This window comes from Oncorhynchus tshawytscha, linkage group LG14 (assembly GCF_018296145.1).
Source record: "Oncorhynchus tshawytscha isolate Ot180627B linkage group LG14, Otsh_v2.0, whole genome shotgun sequence".
Taxonomy (NCBI): domain Eukaryota; kingdom Metazoa; phylum Chordata; class Actinopteri; order Salmoniformes; family Salmonidae; genus Oncorhynchus; species Oncorhynchus tshawytscha.
The window spans coordinates 393,944-410,056 of record NC_056442.1 but is presented as its reverse complement, the minus strand read 5'-3'; the positions used below and the strand labels follow the sequence as shown (position 1 = coordinate 410,056).

General features: G+C 42.1%; 1 protein-coding gene across 1 annotated transcript; it reads left to right on the top strand.

Moving 5' to 3' along the window:
- The first annotated feature begins 1,642 nt into the window (after positions 1–1,642).
- On the top strand, positions 1,643–7,277 carry LOC112237473 (adhesion G-protein coupled receptor G7-like). Its single transcript, XM_024406064.2, has 12 exons — positions 1,643–2,003; positions 2,412–2,449; positions 2,923–3,066; positions 3,193–3,284; positions 3,407–3,540; positions 3,694–3,807; positions 4,283–4,452; positions 4,912–5,064; positions 5,221–5,333; positions 6,035–6,366; positions 6,614–6,695; positions 7,138–7,277. The coding sequence occupies exons 1-10, from the start codon at positions 1,643–1,645 to the stop codon at positions 6,039–6,041; spliced, it is 1,326 nt and encodes a 441-aa protein (XP_024261832.1). The 3' UTR covers positions 6,042–6,366; positions 6,614–6,695; positions 7,138–7,277.
- Positions 7,278–16,113: the final 8,836 nt, after the last annotated feature.

The window sequence follows — 16,113 nt, the reverse complement described above, 5'->3', positions numbered from 1 at the left end:
GAATAAGCAGGAAATCCAGAATCCTTCAAACAGGATGTCTCAATGAACAGGGAATTTATTGAAAGTTTCCAGAATTTTGCATCCCTACTCCTTAGGTACCCAGTGGTGTAGTACATTCACACCATTAGTAAGTCTCAATGACGTATGCATGTCACTGTGTATTTATTCAATCTGTGTTATTTATATTATTGATCTTTAACTCTGCATTGTTGAAGGACCCATAAGTAAGCATTTCACTGTTAGTCTATACCTGTTTACAAAGCATGTGACAAATACATTATGATTTGATTTTGAAGCAGAGTCCTCTGTTTACCTTCCACTGCCATGTGGTGGCGCCAAACTCTTCCTCTAAAATAAGGATTTCTTATGGCAGTGGAACGTCCATCCAAACTGTTCACCAGTCTTCCTCATTAATTTGTAGATAAATAAAGATGTTTATGAAAACACTGAGCATATTCACTGTCACATATGTATGTCTAATTTCAAGGTTGATTTGTTTCATAAGGTTCATTTAGGGGTACATTCTAAGAGAACTGCTGTACAATTTGCTGACTATTTTATGGAAAAAGTGACTGTTAAAAATAAAGTTCTTTAAAAAAAAAAAATTTTTTTACAATGAGTTCAGCCTTTGAGCCTTCAATAGGGCCATGCACCTTTGTTGGACTGCAAATAGCAACAGACAGTTACTTCTATTTTGTATGTTGGTTAGTCAGAGTAAGTCATGACATCTCAGTGAGCTGTTGTGTGTGAACCAACCCTCATGTTTGACATTAGCGGAGGGTTCTCAGGATGTACACTGACTGGAAACAGTGAAGGGCTGGCATTGCACATCAAACCTTTTTAATGTAACTTTCCAACTACCGACACGCCAACTAACGACTTTCTATCTACCCACCTTCCAACTACTGATTTTCCAACTGCCGACATTCCAACAAACATTCCAGTAACCGATATTCAAGCAAACAACAATCCAGCATCTTACACTCCAGTAATCGACTTTCCAACTACCGACTTTCCAACTATCGACTTTCCAACTACTGACACACCAACTACCGACAGTCCAGCAACCGATACTCATGCAAACAACAATCCAGCAACTGATAATCCAGCAACCGACACTCCGACAACCAACTTTCCAACTACTGACTTTCCAACTACCAACGTGCCAACTACCGACATGCCAACTACAGTCTTTCCAACTACTGACTTTCCAACTATCGACTTTCCAAATATAGACACTCCAGTAACTGACACTCCAGTAACCGACTTTCCAACTACTGACTTTCCAACTACTGACTCACCATCTACCGGCATGCCAACTACCGACTTTCCATCTACCCACCTTCCAACTACCGACACTCCAGCAACCGACAGCCTAGCAATGGATACCCCAGCAACCGACACTCCAACAACCAACACTCCAACTACCAACAGTCCAACTACAGACAGTCCAACTACAGACAGTCCAGCAACTGACATTCCAGCAATTGATTCTCAAGCAAACAGTCCATCATCTGACACTCCAGCAACTATTGACTTTCCAAATATAGACACTCCAGTAACTGACTTTCCATCAAACGACTTTCCAACTATCGACCTTCCAACTACTGACTCTCTGTCTACTAACTTTATAACTACCGACATGCCAACTACTGATACACCAACTACCGACCTTCCATCTACCCACCTTCCATCTACCGACACCCCAGCAACTGACACTCCAGGAACCGACACTCCAACTACGGACTTTCCAACTACCAAACCTTCAACTACCGACTTTCCAACTTTCGGCAATCCAACTATTGCACATCCTTCCCTTCAAAGCACAACAGTGGGTGGAACCAGTACCACTCTCCCCACCACCTCTACCACCACCTCTCCCACCACCTCCACCACCCACTCTCCCACCACAATCCCTCCTCTGGTCTGTATCAACGGTGGTGAGCTGCAGAGTGGAGTCTGTATCTGTCCTGATGAGTGGACCGGAGACACCTGTTCAGAGGGTACATCCACACACTTACACTATACCTAACCCTGGATCTACCATTCAGACTCCTCCACAATACTACACTACTATACCTAACCCTGGATCTACCATTCAGACTCCTCCACAATACTACACTACTATACCTAACCCTGGATCTACCATTCAGACTCCTCCACAATACTACACTACTGTACCTAACCCTGGATCTACCATTCAGACTCCTCCACAATACTACACTACTATACCTTACCCTGGATCTACCATTCAGACTCCTCCACAATACTACACTACTATACCTAACCCTGGATCTACCATTCACAGTTCACACCACTACATTACTATACCTAAACCTAGATCTCACGGCAGGTAGCCTAGTGGTTATAGTGTTGATCTAGTAACCGAATCCCTGAGCTGTCAAGGTAAGAATCTGTACTTCTAACCCTCAGTGACATTCTAGGAAATGTAAGTCAATAGGCATATTTTTTATTATCCTGATTTATGACCAGTCTTGATTCAGCGTTCTTCTTTCTTCAGGTCAGTTACAGTCATCATTATGAGGAGTGGATCTTACAGTTTGTAGATCAGTAACAACTGGCTTTTACCTTCAGATCATGTATTCTGTTCCTTTATTCTGCTTAACAGTTGATGAGAAACATTTATTTTTTGTGTCTGACATCACATTTTATCTTTACAATTCGAAGATTTTTTTATCCAAAGCAACTTACAGTAATGAGTGCATACATTTTCATACTGGTCCCCTGTTGGTAGAGCATGGCAAGGGCCATGCTCTACCAACTGAGCCACATAGTTAGTACTGGCAACTATAATATCCAAATGTACTCACAGTTCAGCATGTTGCTGCCACTTATACAATCTTTTGTTGAAAAACAATAAAAAAATAAAATGAATAAAACCCCTTGTCTCTCCCTATTCAGATCTCCAGCAGTTCAGGTGATTTACGACAGTTAGCCTTCAGTACTCAGATCCTGACCTCCCAACCAGAGCAGCTGTCAGCTGACAACATCACCACAGCAGCTCAGATAGCTAACACACTGCTTCAGTCTGCAAATATCACAGAGGTATAACATGTTTTGAAATCAAGTCGTGACTATGACATGTTCTGGAGAGAAACGTAAGGTTGTTACTGAAGTTGAAATTTGATTTGAACCCCTGAGGTTCATCCCCTGGTTTTGATCATGTTGCAGGACATCGCAGTGGCAGCTGTAACCACCATCAGTCAGCTGCTCAATGCCAGTGAGGAGAGTACACAGGAGAGAGACGCTGTCCAAAAGTACAGGTGTGTGTGTGTGTGTGTGTGTGTGTTTCTGCATATATTTGAGTTTTATGTGTGTACGTGTGCCTCAGTGCACGTCTGTATGGGTGCATGTACACTAATGTTTTTCTGTGTTTCTCTCCCAGCCTCACAGAGACCTTGGAGAAGTTTTCCCTGGACCAGCACAATAATGTGTCCTTGGTGGTTCAGCCCAACCTGGCAGTCCAGTCTGTCCAAGTACCAAGTGACTCAGTAGGGATCCAGTTTACTGCTCTGACTGGTGAGTGAGACTGCTAGTGAACCTACACACTGGCATTTAAAGTTTATATCTGTGTTGACAGACTGGGTAAATCATCTCGTTTTTTAAAATGTTTCCTCTGCTGGTCAGTAAGGTTTGGTATGGATTGTATCTCATATTTATCTCCTTCTCCAGGGAGATCTGGTAATTATGTGGCCAACAGAATTCATCTCAACACCAATACCTCTGAACTGATAGCTGACAAAGGAGGTTCTACCGATGTCCAGATTGTTATCAAATTCACACCAGGTGAGCCAATGTTGGTGTACAAACATAATGTATAAACTCAAGCTTAATTTTCCTTGTACCGATATCACAGAGAGCTTAACCGCTCTTTGTGGTCTCAGAAATCATGTCAGCAGTGACAAAAATATTGATTGTCCAGTAAAGTTCAGTCACATGACATATGGCTAAATAAACTATTGAGAAGTCATTTCCACAATAAGCCTACAAGGCAAGGTCATGCTACTCATGTATATGAAGTCCTGACATGAACAACAATCTCTCTTTCTTTTGCTCTCTCTCTCTCTCTCTTTTGCTCTCTCTCTCTCTCTTTTGCTCTCTCTCTCTTTTTCTCTCTCTCTCTCTCATCAATTCGAAGGGTTTTATGGGCATTAGAAGCAGATGTTTACACACTCACAAAGGTTTCAAAGGAATATATCAATTTCAAATGTCATTGTGCCTATGTAGTGTTTTAATGATGTCTCTCTCTCTCTCCACTCAGTTTTGCATTGTAAAAACACAAACCACTCCATTGGTTTTGTGCTCTACCAAAACGACCGGTTCTTCAGGTCCAAGGCTTTCAGAGCTTCTCCAGGAACCAGCAGAAGGGTCATCTCTGCTAACCTGGGACAAGTGTCTGGGTTACATGTTGAGATGCTTTTCAAGCCCACAGTAGGATTTATATTGGAATCAGGAAACACATAGTGGTCCAAATTCTAAGTCAGGGGATAGGCAGCACAGTTCCTGGAGTGCCGCAGGTATTTCTAGGCACTATATCTGACCAACTAAGCTAATTGATCAGTTCAGTGATTGCCTAAAGTCAACACACCTGGTCTTCCAGGTCGTTTAAATCAAAATCATGACGTGCCTGTGGCCCTCCAGGACCAGGGTTGCCTACCCTTGACCTAAGTTATCCATTGTTGCTTATCCGCCATAAGGAACAAGGAAGTATATGTTGTATTGTATACAATATGATTTATGATAATTGTAATTTCTTCTTTCCCACATTTGCTTATTAATGACCTGTTATAAAATTGACTTTTTATGTATTTATTTTTATAAGGAATACTGTGAGTGTATGTCTTTTGCTGAAGGATTTACAGTGAGTTTGTGTCTGTTCTCACTTCTCAGGCTGTTCCCAACGCCTCCCTCTATGACTTTGCCTGCGTGTCATGGAACTACACGTTGAAAGACTGGAGCACCTTTGGCTGCTACAAAGTCAACCACTCAGAAGACGGCCTGCAATGTTTCTGTAATCACACCACTAACTTCGCTGTGCTGATGGTGAGTAGCTAGCTGCCTTCATCTCCCTTTTACTGACCACACTCTGACATATCTTATACATCATTAGCAGGATCCAGACACAAGAGGCAATGACTTTCTATATGACTGTGACAGAAACTTAGTGTTGAAATGTACTTTTTAATGTTCTTTCTACAGTCTTTCAGGAGGGACTTTAAATACGCTGAAGTGCTAAACTGGATCACCATATTGGGATGTTCCATGTCCATCATAGGGTTGAGTTTAACAATAACATTCCAGATGGTGACCAGGTAAGATCCTACAGGGTTCCAGAACCAATTAAAAATATACAATAACATTCCAGATCGTGACCAGGTAAGATCCTACAGGGTTCCAGAACCAATTAAAAATATACAGTAACATTCCAGATCGTGACCAGGTAAGATCCTACAGCGTTCCAGAACCAATTAAAAATATACAATAACATTCCAGATCGTGACCAGGTAAGATCCTACAGGGTTCCAGAACCAATTAAAAATATACAGTAACATTCCAGATCGTGACCAGGTAAGATCCTACAGCGTTCCAGAACCAATTAAAAATATACAGTAACATTCCAGATCGTGACCAGGTAAGATCCTACAGGGTTCCAGAACCAATTAAAAAAATATACAGTAACATTCCAGATGGTGACCAGGTAAGATCCTACACGGTTCCAGAACCAATTCAAAATATACAGTAACATTCAAGATCGTGACCAGGTAAGATTCTACGGGGTTCCAGAACCAATTCAAAATATACAGTAACATTCCAGATCGTGACCAGGTAAGATCCTACAGGGTTCTAGAACCAATAAAAAATATTGGGTGCTTCTCAATGGTGTAAATAAGCCCATTGATCCAACAGGACTTGATAGGTGAAACCATTATAAAACCCACTATTAATGAACCAACACATCCATAGCTATACATATAACTTCCCTAACATAGTGTTGTCTATCACCTGTCCCCAGGAAATGACGCAAAACCAACCCAACGGTCCTCTTAGTGAGTGTCTGCATGTGTCTCCTGATCTTCACCCTCCTCTTCATGTTGGGAGTGGACAACCCTCATAAACAGCTGGGCAAACCTAAAATACAGAAGGACAACATTCTCCCCCCGTCCGACACACACACAGAGCGGGACAGAGGGCCCTGTACTGCAGTGGCAGTCCTGCTGCAGTACTTCCTGTTGGGGACGTTCACCTGGAACACGCTGTACGCCACACATGTCTTCCTGATGATCAGAAACAGCCTGGCCACCAGCCCATCACACTTCACAGCCTATACCGTGGCCATCGGATGGGGTAGGACAGCATGGAGAAAAATAAAGTATTTAGTAGTTTCAGAAGCTTTGGCTGACATTAGCCCTTGGCCCCTTAAACCAAAACTAATGCTAGGTGATATTTTCAGGTTCTAATAAGCCTGAAATAGAACTTAAAAGCAACTTGTATAGTGATGTTATGTCTTTAGAGGATGTATGTGTGGTATATATATACTATGTATATGGCTGCATGCAAATCTACCAGGCAATAACATCATTCTCTCCTTTAGGACTGCCTGCAGTTGTGGTGTCTCTCACCTTAGGAATTAGTTACAGGGTGGATAATCCACTGGGATACAGGCAGGAGGAATTGTGAGTCAATACTGTACTATACTAATTCTGTATTACTTCTCTGTACTGTATTGTACTATACTGTACTATACTATACTTTACTGTACTATTCTGCTACACCTGAGTGCTGTGCTGTACTGCAATTTACTTCCTCTTCTGTGGTTATCTTATAATAGGTTGAATTTAAATTAAAACGGTGCATTTGCTTTATAAAACTCATGCTGTAAAATGTTATCCTGATCAATGTTCATATGCATGTTTATAATGCATGCTAATAATTGGCCAAGAACAATATAAAAAGTTCAAACATTATTATTATTTTAATTATCAATTTTGTTCAAAGGTTTCTTGTTTACTTATGCCACCCACCACATTTACTTTAAACCACGTTATTCAAATAACAGGTGTTCTGTTTTGTCTGTCACATTGTCCCACTCTCTAACTCATTAATTTGACCTCTCAGTTGCTGGCTTGCTGCCCTCGATCCAAAGGGGAACTTTGACTTCAAGCTGCCAATGTTTTGGGGTTTACTGACACCTGTGGCGTTCATGCTTATGTTCAACACAGTGGTGTTGGTATGTTTTACAGTGAAGACCAACCCACATTTAACTAGGTAATATTCATGGGGGCATTTGGGGGGCACAAAGTAGAAAGTTGTAGTCACAAAGATCAGTTTGGATTTAAATGCCTACTAACAAGCTTGTACATTTTGTTGTGTCTTTCAATTTAAAGCTTGTGAAAAATAAAATGTATTATTTTATTATTATTAATTCAGTCATTAGTAATCAAATCATCAAATTGAATTAGCACCATGCTCTAACCCACTCAGTCAATGGAAGCATACTGTTCTTATACCACAGCATTACAGCAGTCTATTACAGCACTCGAAGTATGTTGGTTATGTTTCCCAGTACAAGACACACATCGATGAAGAAGAAGTTCCTCAGTAGCTTCTCTCTGGCTGTGGTGCTCGGTCTCTCCTGGATCCTGGGCTATCTGTTGCTCATTACACAGAACCAGACCATGTACACCATACTCAACATCTCCTTCTGTGTTCTCACCACCACTCAGGTAGTAAATGTATGCACTCACTACTGTAAGTCACTCTGGATAAGAGCGTCTGCTGAATGAATGAAATGTCAACTATAAATACTAGTGTACTATTGTACCACAGAATCCAGACATTAATGAAAATTAGACACCTACTAAACATAAATAAATTGAGCTGCTCTTTATGGAAATGATACCTTTTGTTTGTCCTTGTGTGTTCGTGAAAATACTTAATGACATCTGTGTTTTTGCTTTTCCTCCACAGGGCTTGCAGATTTTCATTCTGTTCACAGCAAGAACAGCAATTGTCAAGAAAAAGATGTCAAGTACTTTGAAATCTATCTCTAGTGTTGGGATCCCTCTTCACACTAGGAAGTTCAGTCTATGGCGAGGCGAGCACAGTGATAACGTAGAATCATACACACAACAGGACACTGATCTGTCATTTTCACCTTGTTCCACAGACATCTAACTGATGGGCTGTAAGTTCAACCTCTGTTGTAAAATATCTCATATACTTCCACTATTGTCCTATAATATACAGTATAATACACACAACATTTTGTATCGACGTATATTCACTGTGAATTCCCTTAGAAGTTGTGTTGTCCAATGAACTATCAAAATAAAGGAAGTCGCACACTGCATGCATAATCTCCCAACAATTTAATGGGTATTTACCAACGTTTCGGCATCACTGTGCCTCCCTTCAACCTGTTGTAAAATGTTTTATGTACCACACTATTGTCATATAATATACAGTATAATACACACCATTTTCTATCAATGTATTGTTACTGTGAATTCCTTCAGAAGTTGTTGTCCAAGGATTTTTTGGCTATGCACATTTTTGTAAATACTGTATGTTATATATTTTTTTAAATGTAACTGTGTTGAATAAAACTGATTATTCTCTTTGAAACTGTTCAGTATTTTTTTGTTAGAAAAAAATCTCAGAAAATAGCTTTAAACAGTGCAGCTTAGGTGTCACGTAGCTAGGAGTGGTGGGTGCGAAGTCAGGCGCAGAGAGCAGAGGTTGAAGGAAATCCGTATTTATTCCAGTAAGGAAAGGTCACGCCAAAATAACAGAAAAATAAAGACCGACCCAAAACAGGACACTAAACAGTCCAAACAATAACCAAACACAACCATCCACAAACAGAACCGAGAATAAGCCCACACAAAAGCAGGTGGGCATAGAAGGCTTAAATAGCCCTGAACCAAATCCCAAACAAGAAACAGGTGAAACCAATACAGACATAACCAACAGAAAAGAAAGGAATCGGTGGCAGCTAGTAGACCGGTGACTTTGACCGCCGAGCGGCACCCGAACAGGGAGAGTAGCCACCTTCAGTGGAAGTCGTGACATTAGGCGTGTCGAATTACATAATTTGACACGCCCAAGACTCTTCCTAGAGCTGGCCGCCCAGCCGAAATTAGCAATCGGGGGAGAAGGGCCTTGGTCAGGGAGGTGACCAAGAACCTGATGGTCACTCTGACAGAGCTCCAGAGTTCCTCTGTGGAGATGGAAAACCTTCCAGAAGGACAACCCTCTCCGGCAGCACTCCACCAATCAGGCCTTTATGGTAGAGTGGCCAGACGGAAGCCACACCTCAGTAAAAGGAACATGACAGCTCGCTTGGAGTTTGACAAAAGGCACCTAAAGGACTCAGACCATGAGAAACAAGACTCTCTGGTCTGATGAAACCAAGATTGAACTCTTTGTCCTGATGCCAAGCGTCAAGTCCGGAGGAAAACTGGCACCATGCCTACAGTGAAGCATGGTGGTGGCAGCATCATGCTGTGAGGATATTTTTCAGTGGCAGGGACTGGGAGACTAGTGAGGGTTGAGGGAAAAATGAATGGAGCAAAGTACAGAGAGATTCTTGACGAAAACCTGCTCCAGATCACTCAGGACGTCAGACTGGGGCAACGGTTCACCTTCCAATAGGACAATGACCCTAAGCACACATCCTAGACAATGCAGGAGTGGCTTCGGGACAAGTTTCTGAATGTCCTTGAGTGGCCCAGACAGAGCCCGGACTTGAACCCAATCAAACATCTCTGGAGAGACCTGAAAATAGTTGTGCAGCAACACTCCCCATCCAACCTGACAGAGCTTAAGAGGATCTGCAGAGAAGAATGGGAGAAGCTCCCCAAATACAGGCTTGTAGCATCATACCCAATAAGACTCGAGGCTGTAATCGCTGCCAAAGGTGCTTCAACAAAGTACTGAGTAAAGGGTCTGAATACCTATCACATTTACATATTTCAGTTTTTTATTTTTAATACATTTACAAAAAAATCTAAAAACCTGTTCTTGCTTTGTCATTATGGGGTAATGTGTGTAGATTGATAAGGGGGGAAACTATTTAATCAATTTTAGAAACAGGCTGTAACATAACAAAATGTGGAAAAAGTCAAGGGGTCTGAATACTTTTCGAATGCCCTGCATATATATAGTGCATATTTTATGTTTGTTTACTGTCTGTATATTCTGTTTACTGTGGCAAAACCATTTCACACAGTCAAATTCCTGTACATGCAAATGTATTTGGTGAATAAAGGTGATTCCTTGAAGGAGTAGCGATTGCAGTGCCATCCGGCTCACAGAAGGCACAGAGTGGAGAGTACCTGTCAGGTGAGCCAACAGCGATGACACACATTTATTTTAGATATTATACTTCCTTGCAGTCAATATTTGCTAGAAATAGTCCTCTGTCCAGTGCTTTTAGAATTGTCCATGCTCCCTGACTGCCTAGGTTTTGTTAGACTTTTATCAAGCTGGACAGAGTGAAGAGACTGAATGTAGGTCCATTATAATTTAAACACAGTTTAGATTTGGTTTGAGTCATTTCAATGTCGTTTAAGATAATAATAAAACAAATCAGAAGATAAAATAAATTATTCTGGGCCAGATTGAATGGGCTCGTGGGCCAGATTGAATGGGCTCGTGGGCCAGATTGAATGGGCTCGTAGGCCAGATTGAATGGGCTCGTGGGCCGGATTGAATGGGCTCGTGGGCCATTGAATTTGAATGGGCTCGTGGGCCAGATTGAATGGGCTCGTGGGCCAGTTTGAATGGACTCGTGGGCCAGATTGAATGGGCTCGTGGGCCGGATTGAATGGGCTCGTGGGCCAGTTTGAATGGACTCGTGGGCCAGATTGAATGGGCTCGTGGGCCAGATTGAATGGGCTCGTGGGCCGGATTGAATGGGCTCGTGGACCAGTTTGAATGGACTCGTGGGCCGGATTGAATGGGCTCGTGGGCCGCATTCATCTGTGGTGTATCCAATCTATACTAGCCTAAACTAGACCTAGGAAAAACAAGATTACAATAAAGGATGACTGTGGTATCATATTATGGAGAGTTGATGTTGATGGAAATGTAGCTGTGACCTCAAGGGGTGATGTTGATGTTACCAGGAATTATGATGCTCAAACTGTACCTTATATCTGCGTTGTGCCTGTCAAACAAAGTCTGATGTGAAGTTTATACAAATTCTTATTTACATATGATTTGGTTTTTCTCAATGAATGATATTGTCACTATATATGACAGTTAGGATATCTCCTTACTGGTACCCCGGGATGTAGCACATTCACACCATTAGTAAGTCTCAAATCATTTAAGTATGCATGACACTATGAATTTATTCCTTCTATCACTATTTTGTGTTCATGGATGCCAAGGGAAGCCAGGCTTCCTCCAAAATAAAATAAAAATGTATCTCACAGGAGAAAGCATCCTAGCAAGCAAAACAGCGCCCTCTGTCTCTCTACGTGTCTATCTCATTCTGTCTGGTCCAAAGGAGTACGACATTGTTGCTGCCCGTAGCATTGAAGGCAAGTGAAGCCAGCGTGCATCTGGCCTCCCTTGACCAAAAAAGTATAAAACAAGCGTTGAGCTAAGCGAGCTCAACTGTGAGTGGTCCTGGCCCACCAAAAGAAAAGTGTCAAGTGTAACGGATGTAAAACGGCTAGCTTAGTTAGCGGTGCGCGCTAAATAGCGTTTCAATCGGTGACGTCACTTGCTCTGAGACCTTGAAGTAGTGGTTCCCCTTGTTGGTTAGTAGTGGTTCCCCCTTGGAATTGGCTTTTTTCTAAGTAACCATTAGGGTGAGTCAACATGTTTTTCTACTTTTACTCACACAGAAATCAGAATCATTGGCAGCCACAACATATTTAGTTTACATTGATTGGATAAAATTGTTTTGGTATATTTTAGTTGACACTGTATTAGACTCCGCAGAGGTGATTTGATGATGTTCAAATGTTGAAGTTTTGCTGGAATAGTGGAGGCAGCTCCCGTTTTAAAGAGAAAGGTATTGTAGTCACAGTCTTATCTCATCGCTGCAACTCCCGTACGGACTCAGGAGAGGCGAAAGCCGAGAGCCGTGCTTCCTCCGAAACACAACACAACCCAACCAAGCTGCACTACTTCTTGACACAATGCACACTTAACCCAGAAGCCAGCCGCACCAATGTGTAGGAGGAAACACCGTACACCTGACAACCGTGTCAGCGTGCACTGCTCCCAGCCAGCCACACAAGGACATCCCTGCCGGCCAAATTGTGGTCCGCCACAGCCGGCTGCAACAGAGGCTGGACTCAAACCCCAGAATCTCTAGTGGCACAGCTAGCACTGCATTCTTAGACCACTGTGCCGCTCAGGAGGCAGCTCCTGTTTTCTTGGCGACTTGTGGTAATTCTCTGCGGTCCGAAAATGTCGTAAACATTAACTTGCTTGACCATGCTGCAGGTCATGTAACGGTACACGCAATATGCTTTGTGGACTTCATTGGACAGAGCTATACGGTTTTGTGATAAAACAAAGGTGTGGTTGAGTTTATTCTGCCACTTTGTCTTATGGTCTCGGCCTTTATGCTTATATATCACGGTCGCAAGGATAATTAATTAACAGGTTATAGAGCAAACTAGCAATTATCACAACATATGTTGAAATATGGCTTTGTTTTGTTTGGGGGGGGCTTGGCTTCACCAGTGATTTTATCCACGTACCAGTACTGATAAGTAAGCAGTTCACTGTTAGTCTACACCTGTTGTTTACGAAGCATGTGACAAATACATTATGATTTGATTTTGACGTGGAGTTTTCTGTGTCTACCTTCAACTGCCATGTGGTGGCGCCAAACTCTTCCTCTAAATGAGGATTTCTTATGGCAGTGGAACGTCCATCCAAACTGTTCACCAGTCTTCCTCATTATTGTGCAGATAAATAAAGATGTTTATGAAAACACTTTGAGCATATTCACTGTCACATATGTATGTCTCATTTCAATAATTCAAGGTTCATTTGTTTCATAAGGCTAATTTAGGGGTACATTCTTAAAGAACTGCTATACATTTTGCCCACTATAATTATTAAAGATAGTTCAGACTTTGAGCCTTCATTGGGAACATGCACCTTGGCTGGACTGCAAATAGCGACAGACTGGATGCTTCTATTTTTCATGAGTCGGTTAGAAACTAGAAACCATTCTACATTTTAAGTTAATTGTAATGATGTGGAAACAACATTGCATCAAAACACATTAATTTCACATGTGAAGTGTTCCACAAACACTTGTTTTCACATGAAAATCATGTTTTCACATGTGAGTTGTTCTATAGATTCATGTATACATGACAACACATTCAAGCCAGATAGATGCCTCCCCCCGCCCCCCTCCATCTGATTTAAACAGAAACAACAGGGGAGGCATGCGGGAGAACACAACAATCCCAATCATAAAAAATACATTCTCTGGGTGTTGGAAAACGCAAGGCCTTCAAAACACAACAGTCTGTTACCACAGCAACGGCTCAGCTGGAAGCTGACTGGATCCAGGGTCATCAACCAGGGGGTGAGAGATTGTGGACAGGGGATGTCGAGATTCTCCAGCCCCTATCCTGATCCAAGCTCTGAATCATCCCACAGCTAGTTTGTTGAACTTTGTGGGAGCTCAGCTTCCAGATCAAAGTTGGATTTGCTAAGGCTGCTGGGAGAACCAGAGAGAGTGTGTTTTTGAGTGTGTGTGTGTGTGTGTATGTGGTGATTCATCTAGGAGAATTTTGACCTTGAAAGGAAAACAATGAATGTCTCCCACTGAGATAAATGTTGGCTGGCGTTTGGCCCTTCAGTCTTTGTTATGGATCCCTCGGCTGTTTCTCAAATACCCTTTCAGCAAGTTATAGGGTAGTCAATGAGACTAACTATACTCTGACTATGGCCACATGAGTAGAACTGTCAGGATATATTTCACGTGTTTGAGGAATCTGTGTGATTTGGATCGACCACATTGTTTGTATCTACCTCTGGATGAGAAGCCTGAATCCTGTCCCTTCCGCCTCCCCTCCCCTCCTCTCCTGTGCTGTCAACGCTTGGCTCTGGTCTCCACTACGGCCCTTGAATGTATCAGCTTCAGCTAATATTAGAAGAAGAGAAACAACAAAGGAAAGGAAAATAAAATAAGCCTTTGTTTCTTTCAGGGGGCTCGTCAGTCTGACCCAAAAGTTTAGCACATTTCGTGACGTGCCTAGGAACCTCGCCATGTGCCGGGGGCTGTGACCTCACGTGGGCCTGCCGATCTAAGGCATGTGTGGCGAAGGTTTTGGGATCCCCTACTGTTTCACGGGATACACCCGAGCACAAAAAAAGGCGGGAGGGAAAGTAGAGAGTGATTCCCCGGCTATGCCGGCATTCTGACAGCTCTTGCTCCTTCACGCTTCTTCTCCCTCCATAGTATCTGTTCAGTGTCATTCGGTTAGATGGGTGTTGTGAGCATGGAGGCAAGGAGTGGCCAAGGCTCTTCCTGATGGTTGCAGTCTGCTCTTCTTCTGAGAAACAGGATGTGTGGAGTGATCTAGTGTAGTGTGTAACATTATTGTAGATATCTTATATCTCAAACAACATTTTTACCTGACAGCAGAATCACTCCGTGCCAATGTGCACATCCTACATTATATTGGCAATGAGTAGTGAACAGGCTTTGACCTGTGTCAAGTAGCTTTCTATATCAGTTTGTTTTTCACATTCACACATCTACTAAGAACACATCAACAGCAATACCATGAACAACAACATTTTGTCTAAAGGTAGATAGATAGATTGGACTCCCTAAGGGCTGATTCGATGGACATGCCCTCCTGTGTTCTGATAATGCCGTTGTCCAGGCTGTTCTCATAGACTAGACGTAACATAGTAAACAGAAATCCGGGACACTCAAATTAGAAATATATGTTACGTTTGGTATGCTTACATAAGACTGGATGGCAAAAACGAAAGGTTGCGTGAAGGAATCTCGTCACGGACAACTTTATTTTAGCTAATTAGTGACTTTGCAACTACTTATTACTTTTTAGCTACTTTGCAGCTACATAGCATGGTAGCTAACCCTTCTCTGAAACTTAACCCTTTAACCTAACTCCTAACCTTAACCCTAATGTATAACCCTTAATCCTAACCCCTAGCCTAGCTAACGTTAGCATTAGCCACCTAGCTAACGTTAGCATTAGCCACCTAGCTAACGTTAGCATTAGCCACCTAGCTAACATTAACCACAACAAATTGCAATTTGTAACAGCATACAAATTGCAATTTGTAACATAGCATAAAAATTGTAATTTGTAACATATCATACCAATTGTAATTTGTAACATATCATACAAATTGTAATTCGTAACATATCATACATATTGTAATTTGTATCATATCCTACAAAATGGATGATGGACAACCACAAATGAATACATATCATACCAAACGTAACATATCATACTAATTTGAGTGTCCAGGATTTTCATTTACTAAGTTATATCTCCCCCTCAGTCCAGGTTGCAGGCCTTTGTCAATTTGTTCCTTTTGGACATATCCCAAGACCAGTGACGAATGGTATCTGTGGAAGAAATATGACTCGCTTTAAGGGTAGAGAGAGAGAGATCATGTGATTAGTGATATCTACCATGCCAACTTGTTTCTTACTGTAGTTCTGAGCTTGTAGCTTCTCTCTCTGTCTCTCTCCCCGTCTCACTTTCTCTCTCCTCCTATCTCACTGAGCTCCAGACCCACTGCCCATCAGCAACGTCGATCTCTTTCTCTAATGGAAAAGGTGACTCCTCTGAACAGAGAGAACAGAGCCACAGGGGTTCTGCTCTTGCCCTTCTCAATATAGAGAATCATCTCCATTACAAAATGGTCTGTGATGATTTAAAACCAGCCCAGGGTGGAAACATTAGAGAATAATGCTTCTGATGATGAGGATCCCGGCCTCTGCCTGTTTTCATATGTCAGCTTTTATTTAAAGCCATTGTGGGGTTTAATTGTGAGCCATTGAGGAGGAGTGATGGGTGCTACACTGCATCAGTAATCCTTTCCCAGTTCATACCT

Coding starts and splice junctions, on each gene's coding strand:
- LOC112237473 (XM_024406064.2), top strand. CDS start 1,643: ATGCCAACTACTGATACACCAACTACCGACCTTCCATCTACCCACCTT. Junction 3,067..3,192: donor AGTCTGCAAATATCACAGAG/GTATAACATGTT, acceptor ATCATGTTGCAG/GACATCGCAGTGGCAGCTGT. Junction 3,285..3,406: donor GACGCTGTCCAAAAGTACAG/GTGTGTGTGTGT, acceptor TTTCTCTCCCAG/CCTCACAGAGACCTTGGAGA.